Here is a 17,270-nt window from a genome sequence, read left to right as displayed (position 1 = left end):
TCCTCCCCAAGTACTACCTTTATTGTTTGTTCACTGAGAATATTCCTGAGTGTGTTCAAAGCACTTTTGTTTCTGCTCCCTCTCCCTAAAGCAGGAATTCCCTAATAATTACCAGGCAAACAGAACAGTCCTCAGGCTCAAACAATGTACTGCAGGCAACAGTCCAAGGAAACGCTAGCTCTCCCCAAGATGGTGATTTCAGGAAACTTCCTTCTTCCAGTTTCACTAATTAAAAAAAAAAAAAAAAAAGAAAAACAGATTAGGAAAACAGACTTTCACTTGAGATTTCTTCAGTATTTTACAGGCCAGGATCAACCCCCCGATAACTGTTTTGAAGTCAGGAGGCAAAGGTGTTCAGCCCTTCAAACCTCAGTCTCAGGTCTGTGACTCACGCTAGGGTTTCAAAAATGGCAAGTTTCTCATTTTAATGAAGTTAAATCTCTCCGTTCTCAAATGAAAGGGGTTTTGCACAGCAGAAATCATGAATGCGTCATTGTTTATACCGCCATACTCAGACTATCCCTGTTTGCCAGCTGTTTGCGTTCTGCAGCTATGCCAACACACCATGCGCTTTTTCTCCCCCTCCAGTTTCTATGTTTGTACTGCTTTGTGCGGCACGGCTGGAATCGGCTGCCTGTCTTTTTAAACAGAAGCAGCTGCCAATGCAGATGTTCCAATGAGTACGTGCAACACGTGCTCCAAGCAAAGCAGCAACTTCCTAAAAACTGAAAGGATCAGAACTAGGGTTTTGAAGCAGCCTCAAAGCGCACCAGAGACAACACTGGCCCCCATGCAGCCAGGAACGGGGGGCTCACCCACCGCTAGGACAGATTCCCGTGTTCCACATGACACAGACCATTAATGTTAAGAAAGCGCCTGGGCTGCTTCCTTCACTGAGCAGGTTCCCTGGCTCTGCCTGGTCAGCAATTTCACAGTTTATTTTAACTGGACGCAGTTCTGTAGGGTTTGCTACTGTCTTTGGAGAGCTGGAATACAAAGCTTTCTGTGGTCACATCATCACTTTGGTTCCTCTCTTTACTACGTGGTGCAATAAAATTTGATCGAGTAGACCTTGCTTTCCCAAGCGAGGCTCTGCTGAGGTAACAGTGGCAAACTGGACTGATGGAGAATTCTGGACATTTCCTCTATTGGGGCAGTCACAAACACCTCAGTGGGGCAGGAGGAGGCAGGAGGTTCAGGGAGGGACCCAGGGATGTCCCTCTATTCCTCTCTTGCCCCTCTATTCCTCTCTTGTGAGACCTCATCTAGAGTATTGTGTCCAGTTCTGGAATCCTCAACGTAAGGAGGATCTGGAGCTGTTGGAACGGGTCCAGAGGAGGCTACAAAGATGATCTGGAGCACCTTCCATACAAGGACAGGCTGAGAGAGTTGGGCTTGTTCAGCCTGGAGAAGAGAAGACTCTGAGGAGACCTCAGAGCGACCTTAGAATCATAGAATCATAGAATAGTTTGGGTTGGAAGGGACCTTAAAGATCATCCAGTTCCAACCCCCTGCCATGGGCAGGGACACCTCCCACTGGCTCAGGCTGCCCAAGGCCCATCCAACCTGGCCTGGAACCCCTCCAGGGATGGGGCAGCCACAGCTTCCCTGGGCAACCTGGGCCAGGGCCTCACCACTCTCATGGTGAAGAAATTCTTCCTTATGTCCAGTCTAAATCTGCCCCTCTCCAGTTTATACCCGTTCCCCCTCATCCTATCACTACAAGCCTTTGTGAACAGTCCCTCCCCAGCTTTCTTGTAGCCCCTTTTTCTTTCACTTTATCTGGGCTGCCAGTTGCATCACCTTCCTAGTGGACCTTTTATTACCTGTAAGGTGTTTTGGAGAAGTATTCTCCCTGACATCTGTCCTCTCACCATTTATCACAGACTAGCCTGATGTTGTCCCCCTTCACATCTAGTTTAAAGCTAGTGTGAAGTGCCTGAAAGGGGCTACAAGAAAGCTGGGAAGGGACTGTTTCCAAAGGGAACGGTGTGGCCAGCAGGTCCAGGGAGGTTGTTCTGCCCCTGGACTCGGCACTGGTGAGGCTGCACCTCAAATCCTGGGTGCAGTTCTGGGCCCCTCGCTACAAGAAGGTTGTTGAGGCTCTGGAGTGTGTCCAGAGAAGAGCAACAAAGCTGGTGAAGGGGACGGAGAACAAGTCTTATGAGGAGCGGCTGAGGGACCTGGGGGTGTTTAGCCTGGAGAAGAGGAGGCTGAGAGAAGATCTTATCGCTCTCTACAACTACCTGAAAGGAGGTTGTGGAGAGGAGGGAGCTGGGCTCTGCTCCCAAGTGACAGGGGACAGGACAAGGGGGAATGGCCTGAAGCTGTGCCAGGGGAGGGTAAGACTGGATATCAGAGAAAAATTTTTCACAGAAAGAGTCATCGGGCACTGGAACAGCTGCCCAGGGAGGTGGGGGATTCACCATCCCTGGAGGTATTTAAAAGATGGGTAGACGAGGTGCTCAGGGACATGGTTTAGTGGTTGATAGGAATGGTTGGACTCGATGATCCAAGAGATCTTTTCCAGCTGGGTGATTCTGCGAGGGGCAATGGGTATAAAGTGGAGAGAGGCAGATTTAGACTGGACATAATGAGGAATTTTTTCACCATGAGGGTGGGGAGGCCCTGGCCCAGGCTGCCCAGAGCAGTGGTGGCTGCCCCATCCCTGAAGGGGTTCCAGGCCAGGTTGGATGGGGCTTTGAGCCCTCTGATCCAGTGGGAGGTGTCCCTGCCCATGGCAGGGGGGTTGGAACTGGATGCGCTTTGAAGTCCCTTACACCCAAACAACTGTATGATTCTCTGGTTCTATGACCCGTAGTCGGGGTTGCCGAGGGCTCAGAAGCATTAAAGGGGGGGCGGGGAGCCGAACTGTGGGCGTACGCACCTCCCCGCGCCTGTCGCAAAACGTCGCAAAACAAGCGCGCCGTAAAGCGCTCGCCGCGGCGTTGCGGGCGATGGCGGCGCCGTGAGAGCCGCGAGCGAGGCCTTGGCGCGCGGCCCCCAATGTGGCTGCAGCAGCGGCTGAAGGGGCTGCCGGGGCTGCTGTCGAGCAGCTGGGCGCGGCGGCTGCTGCTCCTGCCCGCGCTGCTGCTGGGCGCCTACTGGTGGCTGGGCGCGGCGCGGCGGGGTGCGGCGCGGGGCGCGGAGCCGCGCGGGGCCGCAGCTCTGTGCGCGCAGGCGGGCGCGGGCGCGTGGAGGGCGCAGGCCGAGCGCGGCGATGCCTTCGCGCTGCCCGAGGGGCTGGAGCTGGCGGGGAACGGCTTCGTGCTGCTGGACGCGGCCGCGGGGAAGCTGTGGGTGCGGGGAGGAGGAGGAGCGGCGCTGCCCACCGAGTATCCGGCTTTGGTGAGGCTGAAGGTGCTGGGAGGGAGAGGGGAGGCGAGGGCGGTGGCGGCGGCGCTGCGGGACGGGGCGGTGAAGAGGGTGAGGTGCGTTCAAACCGGGCCCGGGGCGAGCGCCGCGGATTGCGTGACGGTGAGGGAGGAGGTGGTGGCCCACCGGAGCCGGCCCCATCTCTACCTGCAGCGCATCCGCATCACCAACCCCACGGAACGCGTGGCCGCTTTCGAGGTGTCGGGGCCCGGGACCGCGCCCACGTTGGGTGGCAGGTTCACCACCAGCCTGGAGAAGGTGGAGGAGAGGCAGTTCCTGCTCTCTTCTGGCCGCCTGTTACTGGCCGGCAGCTCCAAGGTGGTGTTGATGGTGGTGGCGGCCAAGAAGCTGGTGAGCCGGGTGCAGGTGGCACCCAAATCCCAATTCGACGAAACCCTGCTCTCTGTGGTGTACACCTCGGAGCCCATCGAGGTCTCCAGGCTAGAGGAGACCTTCAGCAAGCTGAGAGAGTCAGCCAAAAAGGAGATGCTGGAGGTGATGCAGATGGCGGTGGAAGATCTTCTCCAGGAACACCGACAGACCTGGTCAGACCTGTTCATTTCAGGTAAGGGAAGTAATGCTTCACTTCCAGAGGGGTGCTGAGGAGGGCAGCTGAAAACAAAGCGGCCTGGCTGCAGTAAGAGGCTCTGCTTTTCCTGACGGATTTCTCTCAGGAGTCACAAGGCATGTTGTGGGAAAATAAAACAGTGTTCCTGGTTTGGAACCCAGCAGACTTCACTGAAGTGCAGTATTCCTTACTTTAGGTGAAATACATTTACATTAAAGACAATGATAGAAGAACATTTCTAATCAAAACTCTGGATGCAATGGCTTGCCTGCCTGTTACAAAGAATGCCTGTTTGTTGAATAATGACACACGTGTTTGATCTTTTTTTCTTGGTTAATGTCATACTCATGTGTGATTCTCTGAGTTGTGGTTGTTCTCTTTTATTACAGGGATTGAAATGAGAAAGATCACAGATTCGCACACACCATCCAGTGAGACTGTTAACATGACCCTCTACTACGTGCTGTCGAGCATGCCGGCTCCTCTGCTGGATCCGCTCATTAGTCGTGAGGACAGAGAAAAAATGGAAGCCAGCCTGAACTATGCTGACCACTGCTTCAGTGGCCACGCGACCATGCATGCAGAGAACCTGTGGCCAGCAAAGCTGACCAGTGTCGCCCACGTCTTGCAGCTCTCAGACCTGTGGAAGCTAACTCTCCAGAAACGGGGATGCAAGGGTCTTGTGGCAGCTGGAGTCCATGGACTTATGCAGGGAATGGTGCTTAGTTTTGGGGGTCTGCAGTTCACAGAAAACCACCTTCAGTTTCAGGCTGACCCTGATGTACTTCATAACAGCTATTCCTTACGTGGGATCCATTACAATAAGGACTTGATTAATCTAGCGGTTCTGCTGGATGCTGAAGGAAAGCCCTTCTTGCATGTGTCTGTGAAATTCCAAGACAAGCCTGTTAAACTATATGCTTGTGAGGCAGGCTGTATGAACGAGCCTGTGGAGCTGACCTCAGAGGCACGAGGCCATACGTTCCCCGTCATGGTGACTCAACCCATCACACCACTGCTTTATATTTCGACAGATTTGGTTCATTTGCAGGACCTGAGACACACACTCCATCTAAAAGCTATTCTGGCCCATGAGGAACACATGGCCAAGCAATACCCAGGCTTACCCTTCCTCTTCTGGTTCAGTGTGGCCTCCTTGATCACGTTGTTTCACTTGTTTCTGTTCAAACTCATCTACAATGAATATTGCGGGCCAGGAGCGAAGCCGCTCTTCAGGAGTAAGGTATAAGGTGGCTGCTTCTGGCTGCTGTCTACTGTGTGTTGTCCACCTGATTTTCTGTCAGCTGTGCCTAGGAAGGTTCTGTCTTGGACTGTGAGGATTTTCAGTCTCTTGCAACAAGTGATCTGTGACCCCTTCTTGCGAGATGTAGGATTAGGGCAGGGATTGGAGCAGTAGGGCTCACAAACCTTAGGAAAGATAAATCCATTGTCTGTCCTTCTTAAGTATTTGTAAGGCTGCAGGTTGAGGCAGATGGAGCCTCTGTCTTTTTTCCACACATTGGTGTAGGACGTTGCTTGTTTTGAAGCCTGCAGTTGGAGCTGTGTAACAAGATCATGTCTTCTGAAATGCTTGTGAGAACGCTGCTGTACTTGTCTTTACTGCTGCGTGGGAGACGCGCATGCTTGTCTGCCTGGTGTGAGCGTGTGATGTGTCGTACAAGAACACACAAATGCAAACTGGTGTTTCTAGGCCAAGGTGATGACTTGTTGGGACTCCTGGTGAATGTTCACAGACCTGTAGACACTGCACTTCTCCATCAAACCATGTTTACCACCATCATTTTGGGAATGTGCCCAGTCAGGGTTTGTCCCATTCAGACAAAATACAACGTAGCTGTGTTTAAAAAAAAGTACTGAGTGCTTTTTACTGTGAGTTGGAGGTTCTGACTTCAAGCTTTACTGCATCTTGCTTTAGAAAACTTAGTCTCTGGTAAAAACTGAGCACAGAATAGGCAGTAGGTGGTGATTCGTGCTCTCAGTACTTGTACTTTCTGGTTGTGTGTGGATACAGAGCAGAAATGAAAGATGAGACTGGATTTGCTGTGTGTCCTAGCTGTATTGTTCAGAGGCGTCCATCCCTCCCTGGGGTTGAACAGAGTTAACTGGGGCTTGTTTAAAAAAAAAAAGAAAAAAAAGAAGAAATAAAAAGTGACATAGTTAAATAGAGCTGCCAACAGAAAAGTTTAGTGTTAGATTGCTCTGTTTTTCCAAATTATAGAAGCAAATTCAATTCTGGAAGGTTAAAGCTGGGCAGAGGTACTGGACTAAACTTGACAGTGAATATGTAAGGGGTGAATTCAGCACTTTTCTTCTCAGCTCTCTGGCTTTGTCATGTTGAGCGCTGGTCGTCAGGCCTGATCCTAGGCAGGTCCCAATGCCTGTTGTCCCCTGAGAGAATGAGAGGCGAAGGTGCTTGTGGCTGGGCAAACTAATCTAGGAGGAGGTAGACTAGATCTGTAGATCAAAGACAACTGCAGCTACAAGCCTATGAGCATGATCCAAACCTTAGTGCAAAAGGAGGAAGGAACAAGGAAGTAATGTCATTTATTGTGTATACAGCTGCACCCTGACATGCATACTGAAACATGTCCTTGAAATGATAAAATTGTGTCCTTTTTGCACTGCTGTCTCTCTGGTTGCCTTTGTCAGCTCTGAGACTTGCATTCTGCCTTTCACAGAACAACTTGTTAACCATTTCTGCAAGTAACTGTCCCTGACTCTATGCTCTGAAATGCCGAGAAGATTCACAGCTGCGCACCAGGGCTGATGTAACACCTTTTCCTTCTTGACACTGCAAAAAGCCTTGCACTGCAAAAAGCCTTGCAGTGCGCAGCAAACATCTGTTGCCTCATCTTAATTGGACCTTCTTAAAACGAAGGTGCTGCAGAACTTGATTCCAGAAGCTGGGATGAAGTGGAAGCCAGCTGAAGCTCAGAATCTCTGTAGCAGTAAGGAAGACTAATGGTGTTGAAGTAACACCCTGTTTTATTGATTGAATGGGAACATCTCAGTGTCCAAGTGAACTTAGTCCTGCTTTCAGCCTCCATTTGCACAAGACATCTGACAATTTCGCAGCTGAGAACAAGGACCTTTTGAAAGCAACAATCCTTTTGTGCCTTGTTAAGAGAGGAGTCTGAGACTTGGAAGGTGTGGTTGTAAGAGTTTATCCCAGACACTTGTGTAACAGATGTTTCTTTTTCCTTGTAAGCTGTTGAGTTCCCTAAGAGTAATCCATTTGGTGAAAATACTTGGAAGATCCACCAAGCCCTTTGATATTTTGATTTGTTTTTTAATCCTACAGGAAGATAAAGAATGATGATTCCCTTCAGGGAGTTAACTTAAGTAGAAAACTGTAGTGTAATTTCCTTTCTGGTACATAATTCTTAATTTATTGCTTTGGGGGGCGGGGGAGGATGTTAATTTTGCCTCCACTTAAGTAACAAGTCAGTCAATCGAACTGTGGATATATAAGTGACGGTAATAGGTTTTTTGGCCTTTATGATTGTAGAGTGCAAAACCAATTTAATGAAATTGTTTTCTGGATTTACACTTGGAAATGCTGATCTGCAGGTTTCCTGTTCTGAGCATAATGAGACTGCACATTGATTTGTTTTGGCTGTGGGGGGAGACATCCCACTTTCTAGTGATTTAAAGGTTGTTTGGTTTTAAAATACCAAAGGTGTTGTTTCTAAATAAATATCTTTCAGTCTAATCTGATGACCAAATGGTGGTTGTGTCATTTGTTTGTGATCTGCGTTCTCTCCTCCCTGTGCTTCCCACCCAGTTAAAACAAGCAGAACTTTATGTCACCTGTGTGGCAAGTACAGACTACAGAAGTGCTTGCATTAAAAGCAAATACAGTGTGGCAAATAATACCTAAATGAGTCTAAGCTGGAAACAGACAATTTGGAAGGCACAATACGAGACTGAAACATACAGAGTGGTGCTGATACCATTTCCCTGGCTTTGCTTAACCTTGTCCTATCTTGAGGCACGCAGGCCAAAGTTTAGTTTTAAGAATGCACAGAAATGAACCCAGGGAGCAGTCAAAGCAGCAGATTTAATGGCCATCCACCAAGTAATGAATTTGGCACATTTGGTGCTCCCAGTGAGAAGCTGGGGCTGGATTTAACTTCCCATTTTTAAATAGGTTATTGTCTAGTTTCGAAAAACCTCCCTCAGAAAAGCGGGTTTCAGTGTCTGTTACTTAACTGCAAAGATTTACTAAGTGGTCCAGCACTACTCTGTGAGGGAATGGGGTACGTTATAAAATGTACACTAAGTACATTGTGCATTAAAAGAGATACCAGCTATTACGCTTTAACAGAACATACCAGAAATTCCTGCTCTGTCTTACTGAAGGTCCATGGGCTGCTTAGTTTCTGTTAAACATCTGGCATAAAGATGATAAGAGCTTCTAGGGAGCTGTTTCCAAGCCACCAAGCTGGAGGCTGAGCCTTTTGATGTTCACTGGCAGAACTGCCAACAGTGTGATGCCCAGTGAGTCCAAGAAAGATACTTCAGCCCGTTTAGACTAGACCTGGAAAAAATGGATAAGCAATCGTTAACATATGGCAGGAGTGGAACAACAACAAAAAGCTTTGAGAGTGTTTCATCATGAAAATATGATGATTCCTATGAGTCTTCCCCCACAGGATAAAAGAACCGTTTCAAAATTCCTTTACAAAGAAGAAAAAGAAAGAATATGGTTTCTCTGTTTACAGTGTGAAGATAGCAGAAGGTTATTTGTGAATTGATTGCAGAAATGCTTAGAAATCTAAAAAAAAAAGTCCGTGTTTACTAGCACACTCATGAAACAGGGAAACTGAAACAGTAAGTGAACATCCAAAATTTATACTTATTTTTAGTTGGTATTCAATGAAAATGATACTGGCATGGAAATTAAACTGAAAAGCACAGTATGTTGTTCAGGTTGTAAATTCAGACATTAAGAAGAGCCAGTTAATTCATGAAAAACATTTAGAATCTCAATTCTGCACTCAGTTAATTCTGACTTATGCTTTGTCAGATAATAAATACAAGATGCCAGAACAGACTTTGGTTGATTCCATTTGAAATTCAGAACACAGCTTTCTCAAGTGCTATTGTTTCAGTAGGATAATACATTCCTGAAAAGAGGACAAAATAGCAAAGCATTATGTATTTCTGCTTTCCACATGTGTGCTCCAGGCATCTTTCCTTCAAATCAGTACCTACTGCTGCATGGAAGCTTTGAAAATCAGGGATTTTGCTGCTTGTTAATGCTGACATCAGATTCATTTCAGCTTTTCTAAAATCTCTAGCTTGGTCTGTATGCACAACGCAACTCTGGTTACGAAACCACCATTATGGCATTTCTTTCCATTCTAGTAAGTTTGCTCCCTATGTGTCACTTGGCTTACGGGAGAGACATTTGTCTGGTGAAGGGTAGACAGATGGAAACATAACAGAGGATGGAAAATTCCCATCCTAGAAGAAAACAAGAAAGAGACACAGTAGTAAGTGTTGATACAAAGTCATTGATCTCAAACCTCCACTAATGAATTAGGGGTGCTTTCTTTTGTGGCAGCAGTGCTGTAGTGATCTAAATGCCTGCTCTGCGTGGTTTGTCCCAGTGGTGAAATGGTTTACCTTTTTGCATCCATAAGCTTTACACTGCATCATAGCACAGGTCAGCGTGCTGATTTGGGGTGTAAAAATGCTCATTTGCAATGTACAGGGATGTGCCGCTGATCTAATAATTGCAGGTACATAAGAAAGAAATGAAGTGTGGCTCACCATGCTACACCAGTGTTTCTCCGTCATCGTGGACAGCTGGTTCTTTGTATCGCTTGAAACATCTTCCACTTCAAAGCGATTACAGTTTGTTTTATTGAAGAAGTATGGCAGGCTCAAACATGTGCAACTTGATCTAGAAAAGAGGATACAGGTTTTCAGTCAGTACAAAGTGGCAGCTGCCTTCAGTCACAAACCAAACCAAAATAGAAATAGAATCTCAAGCAGTCACGGAATCACATGATAAGATTGGAAGAGGGCCTCTAAAATCACCTGATCCAACCCCACTGACTCACTGAAGTCTCTCTCTGGATGTATTAGAATGTTAATGCTGACAAACCATCCGGTGTTAGAATAAGTCATTCTCCAGTAGGTGTCCCTGCCCATGGCAGGGGGGTTGGAACTGGATGATCTTTAAGGTCTTTTCCAACCCAAACTGTTCTATGATTTAACATTTCCCTTCTGAAAACACCTTTGTGATGAACTTCCAAGGCGATGGGAAAGCGAACAGCTGCTACAGGTGACACCCAACTCAGCTGGAATTATTTTTAACCAAATTTTTTATATAGCCTGGATCCAAGGTCCATCAAAACTGGTAATTTTTAGGCACTTGTGCATACAAAAATTATCCCATCATTTTATGAGTTTCCCATTGGTATCAGAATAGCACATCATTTTAAGTCACGTGTCCCAGAGATAAACAATAACATATATAATGGTTTGCAAAGTGGAGCCTGCAGTACACAGCTACCGACATCATGCTTGGAGTCCTCTTTGCTGGGCTGACTCTGGCAGCTGCAGGTATGTACCAGAAATTTCCAGAAAGCTGCCAGCAGGAATTGGACAGTTCTACAGTCCATTGATTTCCCCTTTGCCTTGAGGGTGGAGGAATCTTTCCTGTTGATGTATTGGCCTCCTTGCTCCCTTGCACCTCTTTTGAACAGGTGGTGGCCCACTGAACTGCCAGGGTGCAGATGGCAGGTGGGAAGTGCACGGTGTCGTCAGCTTTGGCTTTACAAACTTTAATCTAAAAAGTGACCGAAAAGCAACAATCTTATTTCAGTTCTTGAAATCCTGCTTCTTGGATGCAACACATCCTACTCACAAATCTCTGGGTCTCATGATCTGATTTTTAACTTCCTTTATGTTTTTATAGGTTATGGCAACCAACTGATCCAAGAACTGGATGATAGATGCCAAAATGGAAAACAGTTTGAACTAAGTCAGAATCGCATCACCTTTGATCGCAAAGAGCTGGAAAATGATGCTTTTAACAACAGAAGTATCATACCTAACCATACTGCAACATGAAAGGGAAATGTGTCCCTGTCACTTCTGTCTGTGTGTTGTACCAGAGCCTGTATTTAGGAATAACACTGGAGACTTTTTCCAGGCTTTCCCTTGCTCTGGGCCGGAGGTTCCTACCCTCACCTGGGGAAGATATGAGCGTGCTGTGAAGACGTCGGGCAGGAGGAAGAGTTGGAGAGCCACAGGAACAGCTCTGGGGGAAAGGGGTGGGAAATCCAGGCAGGGCTGCAGGCAGCCTGCAAGACTCACCAGAGCGAGCGGTGGCCATGCCCAGCGGGAAGGCAGCGCGGGTGCAAGCAGGTCCAAGCGGGTGAGTTTGGAGCCACAAAATGCTTTTACAGAGAGGTTTTTAATGCCCTGTGATCTTGGGACTTAGCAAGGGAAGGGTAGCATCTAGCATTAGTGTCCGCAGCACCCATGCAGACCTGTTCCCTTCCCCATTGCTCATTTTTAAGTCATTCAGTGCCAGGTGAAGTCCTCCGTACTGTCACTGTCGGCTGACACACACACAACGAGGATTTTGTTGCAAAGCACAAGCAGAACTGATTATTTTAGTAACCTCATACTAAATTAAAGCCTTTATTTATATTTTTTTAATTGTAATAAAAGGTAGGCAGCATAAAATCAAGGTGGATTTTGGCTGTGTTTTTATTCTCCCTCCTGGCACATATTTTGGTGGATTCAAAAGTAAAATGATTGCTTAAAAACAGAGGACAAGCAACTCTAAATTAAGCAGTAGGTACTGTAAGGAAAAGATTGGAAGTTTATGTGGGAACAGAAACGTGTCTGGGTTCAGAGATAATTCTTTCTAGGCTTGCGGTTCCTTTCAGTCAGACATCTTGCAGTTGTTGACTTTGGATTAAAAATAAATAAATATATATATTATTAAACATCAATTGTATTAGAGAAATAAGAGAAAACATGGCTGGTTATCATCTTTGGGGACTACTATTGCTTTTCTTCTGCTTCACAACCATTGACTGTTGTTCTGCTGCAAAGAGCCCAGCGGGAACTTGTTTTACCCAATACCAACCTCTGCTGAGCAACAGCTTTACTGGGGTTTTATAGCCTATTAAAAATAAAGTTTCACCTGTCTGAAAGAGCAGAGTTATTCAGGAGTCTCCAGCTTCAGCATAACAGCCTGAGTTGTTTTCCTGAGCATCCTTAATGTAAGGTTGTAAATGACTGATCAATAGTTCTGGAAATGAAAATCATTGCAGGTTACATTGCTGTATGGAACATCGATGTCGATTGTGAGCTCATTTGAACATATCGACACTCATTATCCATCATCTGGAAATTCCTATTAAGAATAAACTCTAAAATTTCTAAAAGAAGCCCACAGCTCCAGTTTGTGACCGTGGAAATCGGTAACCCACCTTTCACGGGCTTCCTTAGGATGTGGATAGAAGCACCACAGAGAATAAAACCTACAGCAAATGGTGTTATCAGTCTTAATGCTCACAGAAAAACTGCGTGATCTCATTTAGGTGCTTTTGCAGCTCTGAGTGTCCTGGAAATGGTCTCTTTATGACAACTTTTAAAATAAAACATCAGGTGGCACAAAATACAATAAGATCTGTCTTTCAACAACACTTTCAACAACAAATGCATGAGCCTTGTACTTTGTTTCAGAATGCATGTGAAACATCACTACTTGCTCCAGTTATGTTTTCAGGAGCTGCAAGAAAGACTCAGGGACCGGAGACCTCCACTCTTTTAAAATTATTATTATTAAATTGTTATTTTTTTCTCTTTTTTTCTGTTTTAGATGTTCTCCCCCCTCCAATGCTGGTGGTAGAAAAACAGTTCAAAGGATTCTGACAGCATGCACGGTCTCTCTCTGCAGCCTCCTTGTAGCCATTTCTTTTGATTTGAACAACAGCTTAGAAGTGTGGAGAAACACAGCGAAAGCCCTTCAGGAACTTGCATCCTGCGAAAACCTTTGGGCTGTTCGCCTCATCTCTCTCCTACAGGAAGAAAGGCACAGCTGGCTGTTCCCAGCAGCAGACAAGAGGAATGGATCATTTCATGCTCAGCTACTGGGGAATTTAAACTCCCTCTGTAAGGCAGGTGAAGCAGAACTGTATTGTGAGAATTGCCAGTGTAAGAGGGAGAAAATCTCCATTTGTAGAGTTTACATCGCCGACATAAGACAAAAAATCAATAGCACAGGGGATGCTGAAGCCAGCCAGGTGCTCTCTAGAGTGGTCTCTGAACTGCTGGAGCATTTTGGTAGTCTCCGTGAAGACCTCAAAGCTATGAGATACAATCCTGACTGGGCAGACATAGTAGCTTTTAAACTCATCCTTCAAATAAGAGAAGTCGTGCTAAAAGTTCACTTAATGCCAGCATCTACAAGCTTTCAAACAACATTACATCAGCTTCTTGCCATTCTGAACTATGCTATGTTCTCCTCAGAAAGCGTACAGAAGTGTTGGATGGATAATGTCAATCTATCACTTCATTTCACCCACAATGAAGGAATCTCTTTTCTCACTCCATTCCTGGGCTCAAACGAATTTGTGCCCACTGAAGCCTTGGCAAATGGACTGCATTATGCACAGAGCTGCCTTCTGCAGAAGGGACAGGAAAGGCTCATCAAGAGATCTAAAGAAATCCTGTCCATAGTGACCCTTAAGATCAGCCTGTTTGTGATAGCCTGCCTCATTTACCCCATAGTCCTGATGTCCTTCAAGCAAATGACAGATTGGATACACAATTATGCCAGGAACCTCAAGGAAAAAACAGACGACTTGAAAAGGGAGAGGCAGCTAGCTGAGGACCTCTTACACCAGATGTTGCCAAAATCTGTGGCCAACCAGCTAAGGAAATGCCAGAAAGTTGAGGCAGAAAATTATGATCAGGTTAGCAAATGGAAAGGATGCTGTTCACCTAAATAAGTGCCTACCTTGCCACCATTTCTGAGGAACTTGGTTTTGCACCCATAGTTGAGTGGAGGTAGAAATCCAAATAGTCATGATGGGTTTTGGAAAGAGCTGTGCAATGTGCCACGGAGCACTTAGGCTGCTGGGGAAGGAAGAAGAGAAGAAATTCCTAGGAGCGTAGCCTGTGTTGGCAGGTTGTCTTCTTTGGGCTTAAGAGCCCTCTCGTGAGAGCCAGCCAGCGTCAGATCAGGAGTACACAGGAACAAGAGCTGAGTTTCCTCCTTGTAAAATGGGACGAATCAAAGAACATCGTAGAACAAATCCTGTCTGTACTTGTCAGTATGATTCCATAAGCATAACTGAAAGGAGAGCATAGGACTCGGAGAGGGATGATAGCGATGGATGATCTTGTAGCCTCAAGTGTGTAACTGTAACAAAGCCTGTTGACATAAACCCAAGCAGCTCTGCCTGTGCGCTGCTGTCAGTGCTGAATTTCACAGCTGTGCTCTGTAGCCCACGGCCCAAATCCTCAGGCTACAGTAATTGCAATTCTATTCACCCTTCCCTGCCTGGACGCTCCGTTACTTTCAGCTGTGAAACACAATAATAAATGTTTGCATTTAATTTGTAGGCATCATTATGGACACAACAACCTGTAATTGCACAATTAATTGTATTTCACAATACTCAGGACATCAAAAGTAGCTGAACCAAGGCAGGGAGTGAAAAGGTGGCTCTTTGGATAATTGGCATTACCAATGGTGAATAAAAGAACAATTTTAGTTTAAGCACTGACAAAGTTCAGGCAGCACAGAGAACAAACACTTAGTCCTTTGCCAACAGCTACAACATACATTTCCCTTCCTCAATTCAATTTTTACAGTTTCTGTTGTTCTTTCTTTTAAAAATGTGATTCTTTCAAAAGTGAATTTCCCTGTAAGTTACTTGATCATAACAAAGATAAACATCATTTGAAGAGAAACCAATTCCAGTTAGTATTTCCCAATCCAACAAGGGCAGAGACAGCAGCTGAGTTTTCACATCAGTTTGTTCAGGTACCCAGTTCTGATCTCTACTATAGTTTAAATGACTTTAAAAGAAAAACTAGGCACTGCTTGAAGTCTGTTAATCACTGCTCGTGAGATTCAAACCATTTGACTTTCAGTCTCTCACCAAGCACAAGTTATTCAGAGAACCAGAGATGATAAACTTTGGAGGCAAACATTAATTTCATCCATCAAAGTAACAGAGAACAATTCAGAGCCAGAGCTTGTTAGTTTAGACTGTATTTGTTCAGTTCTGCAGCACTGTTTTTAGGTGCAGCCTGTGCCTCAGGCTGTCTTGCTCGGTTTCACAACTCCCCAAACTCTTGGGAGGCTCTGCCTGGAGACCTTACCTTCACACTTCCTTTCTCCCTCCGACAGGTGACTATCTTTTTCTCAGACATCGTGGGGTTCACAAGCATTGCTGCCTCCTGTACTCCCTTGCAAGTTGTTGAGATGCTCAACAATCTGTACGTCTGCTTCGACAGCAGGATTGAGTCTTATGATGTTTACAAGGTGAGTACAAACCTGACAGCAAGGATGTTGCTGAATTCTTTCTAGTGAATATCAAATTCAGCTGGCCCAAAAGCCATGAAATCCAAGACGCGCCACCACACAGGGACTACACCACAGCTTGCCAAGCGGTGGACAGCTGAGATATATTTTACGCTGGTCTCCTTTTGAAAGAATGGTATGGTGCCTGCCACTTAGTGACATGTGCTCCTTCCCATCAGGTGGAAACCATTGGTGATGCCTATATGGTAGTGAGTGGCCTGCCGGAAAGGAATGGCACCAAACACGCTGATGAGATCGCCAAAATGTCTCTGGATCTGGTGGCAGCAGTTCGTCAGGTTGTGATTCCTCATATGCCAACGGGCAGACTGCAGCTGCGGGCTGGGATACACACAGGTAAGTGGGCTGGGGTGAAGGCACGAGAAGAAGAGAATAAGACAGTCTAATTGTGTGAGGAGAAAAGAATTCTGCATCTCTATACAAGCCATTGATGCTCCACAGGACCCTGGGATGAGTATTTCTCCTGGTTCCAGAAGAAATAGTGGGGTAAAGTGACCGTTGCTTGCATCAGTGCCGAAAGGGCTGTAAAACAATTTAGTTCTGGCAAACTGCGTCTTCCCCTGATATCAGCACCAATTAGCTACGGCTAATCAAATCATGACTTTGCTCCTTAAGTAAACCCAGTGCAGCCAGGCCCAGGATGCACTAAGTATTCCCAACTGCCGTTGAGGATCCAGCGTGACTCACAAAAGTGTCTGCATTTGGCATCTCCCTGCACTTTTCCCACTTGTCTCTCTCCCTTGTATTTTCTCAGGACCCTGCGTAGCTGGAGTTGTCGGGTACAAAATGCCTCGCTATTGCCTTTTTGGGGACACGGTAAACACAGCCTCTCGCATGGAGTCCACCAGCTTGCGTAAGTGACTCGGGCACAATCTGTGCAATTCTTACTCTCCAGTCAGGCTCACTCCTGCACTCGACACCTCTTAGGTACCACAGTGAAAGGAAAACTCCAAATACCGTCCCCACACACACACACTGGGAAAAGCCAAGTGTGAAATTAGGTTTGCATGGGAGAAGGAGCATTCTCTGCAGCACATCCCAGGCTAGAGAACTAATTACCATGGGTCTACAGAACCAGGACATGCATGATCTGCAGTCCCCGCTACCCCTGTACATTCACCGGTTATCAAACAAGCAAGAGAAGCTCTCTGCATCCACATAGGAAATTGAGTCGCATCCCTTATGCCATTTCTGGAAAGCAAATGGAAACAAGTGGAGAAAGAGGGTGACAAAGGCCAAGCAGCAGAAGGCAAACTGAGTTTGATTATCAGATTTACCACAAAGGCATTAGGTAGGAACACCATGACTACACACAAGAGGGCAGCGCATATGGGCTTGGTCCAGCCTTTGCTACCAACACCACCTATTTTTGCTGCTGTACAGGGCTCGTGTGCAGATGCACACCACTGCAGTCATGTCAGGATGTCAGTTCACTTGCTGAGCCACTGCATCATTTTAGCCAACATCTGCATACGGTGTCAGAGCCCTCAACCAACATTTAAGACATCTTTTTTTGTGTTTCTTCCTCAACCTGCCATTTTCCAAAGAGGAGGTGGAAACATTGGGCTGTTAAATGCACGTCCTCGGGGAATAGGGGAATCATACATTTATAAAGCTCTGTTCTGAACTCTAGCGCAGAAGATCCACATCAGCTCTGCTACGTACGATGCCCTTCTCACAGATGATGCATATGAAATCGAACTGAGAGGAGAGATCGAA

The 17,270-nt window shown here is 46.3% G+C and overlaps 1 protein-coding gene and 1 long non-coding RNA gene across 3 annotated transcripts in view; one reads left to right on the top strand and one right to left on the bottom strand.

Annotated features, from left to right (window-relative positions):
• Positions 1-2,917: 2,917 nt before the first annotated feature.
• On the top strand, positions 2,918-7,681 carry KIAA2013 (KIAA2013 ortholog). Its single transcript, XM_054085824.1, has 3 exons — positions 2,918-3,940; positions 4,333-5,186; positions 6,643-7,681. The coding sequence occupies exons 1-3, from the start codon at positions 3,007-3,009 to the stop codon at positions 6,679-6,681; spliced, it is 1,827 nt and encodes a 608-aa protein (XP_053941799.1). The 5' UTR covers positions 2,918-3,006; the 3' UTR covers positions 6,682-7,681.
• The window catches only part of LOC128854248 (uncharacterized), a 23,093-nt gene continuing 11,012 nt past the window's right edge, over positions 5,190-17,270 (bottom strand). Inside the window, exons 2-5 of one of the 2 annotated variants that reach the window (XR_008453233.1) lie at positions 12,138-12,245; positions 9,743-9,875; positions 8,299-8,504; positions 5,190-6,072 (exon numbers count right to left, since the gene is read on the bottom strand). This is a non-coding gene — a long non-coding RNA (uncharacterized LOC128854248). The remainder of the gene's footprint in view (positions 6,073-8,298; positions 8,505-9,742; positions 9,876-12,137; positions 12,246-17,270) is intronic. The other variant, XR_008453234.1, reaches the window with a different exon arrangement.

This window comes from Cuculus canorus, chromosome 21, assembly GCF_017976375.1.
Source record: "Cuculus canorus isolate bCucCan1 chromosome 21, bCucCan1.pri, whole genome shotgun sequence".
Classification (NCBI taxonomy): Eukaryota; Metazoa; Chordata; class Aves; order Cuculiformes; family Cuculidae; genus Cuculus; species Cuculus canorus.
The sequence above is the reverse complement of the archived record's forward strand: the minus strand, read 5'-3'. Positions and strand labels throughout refer to the sequence as shown.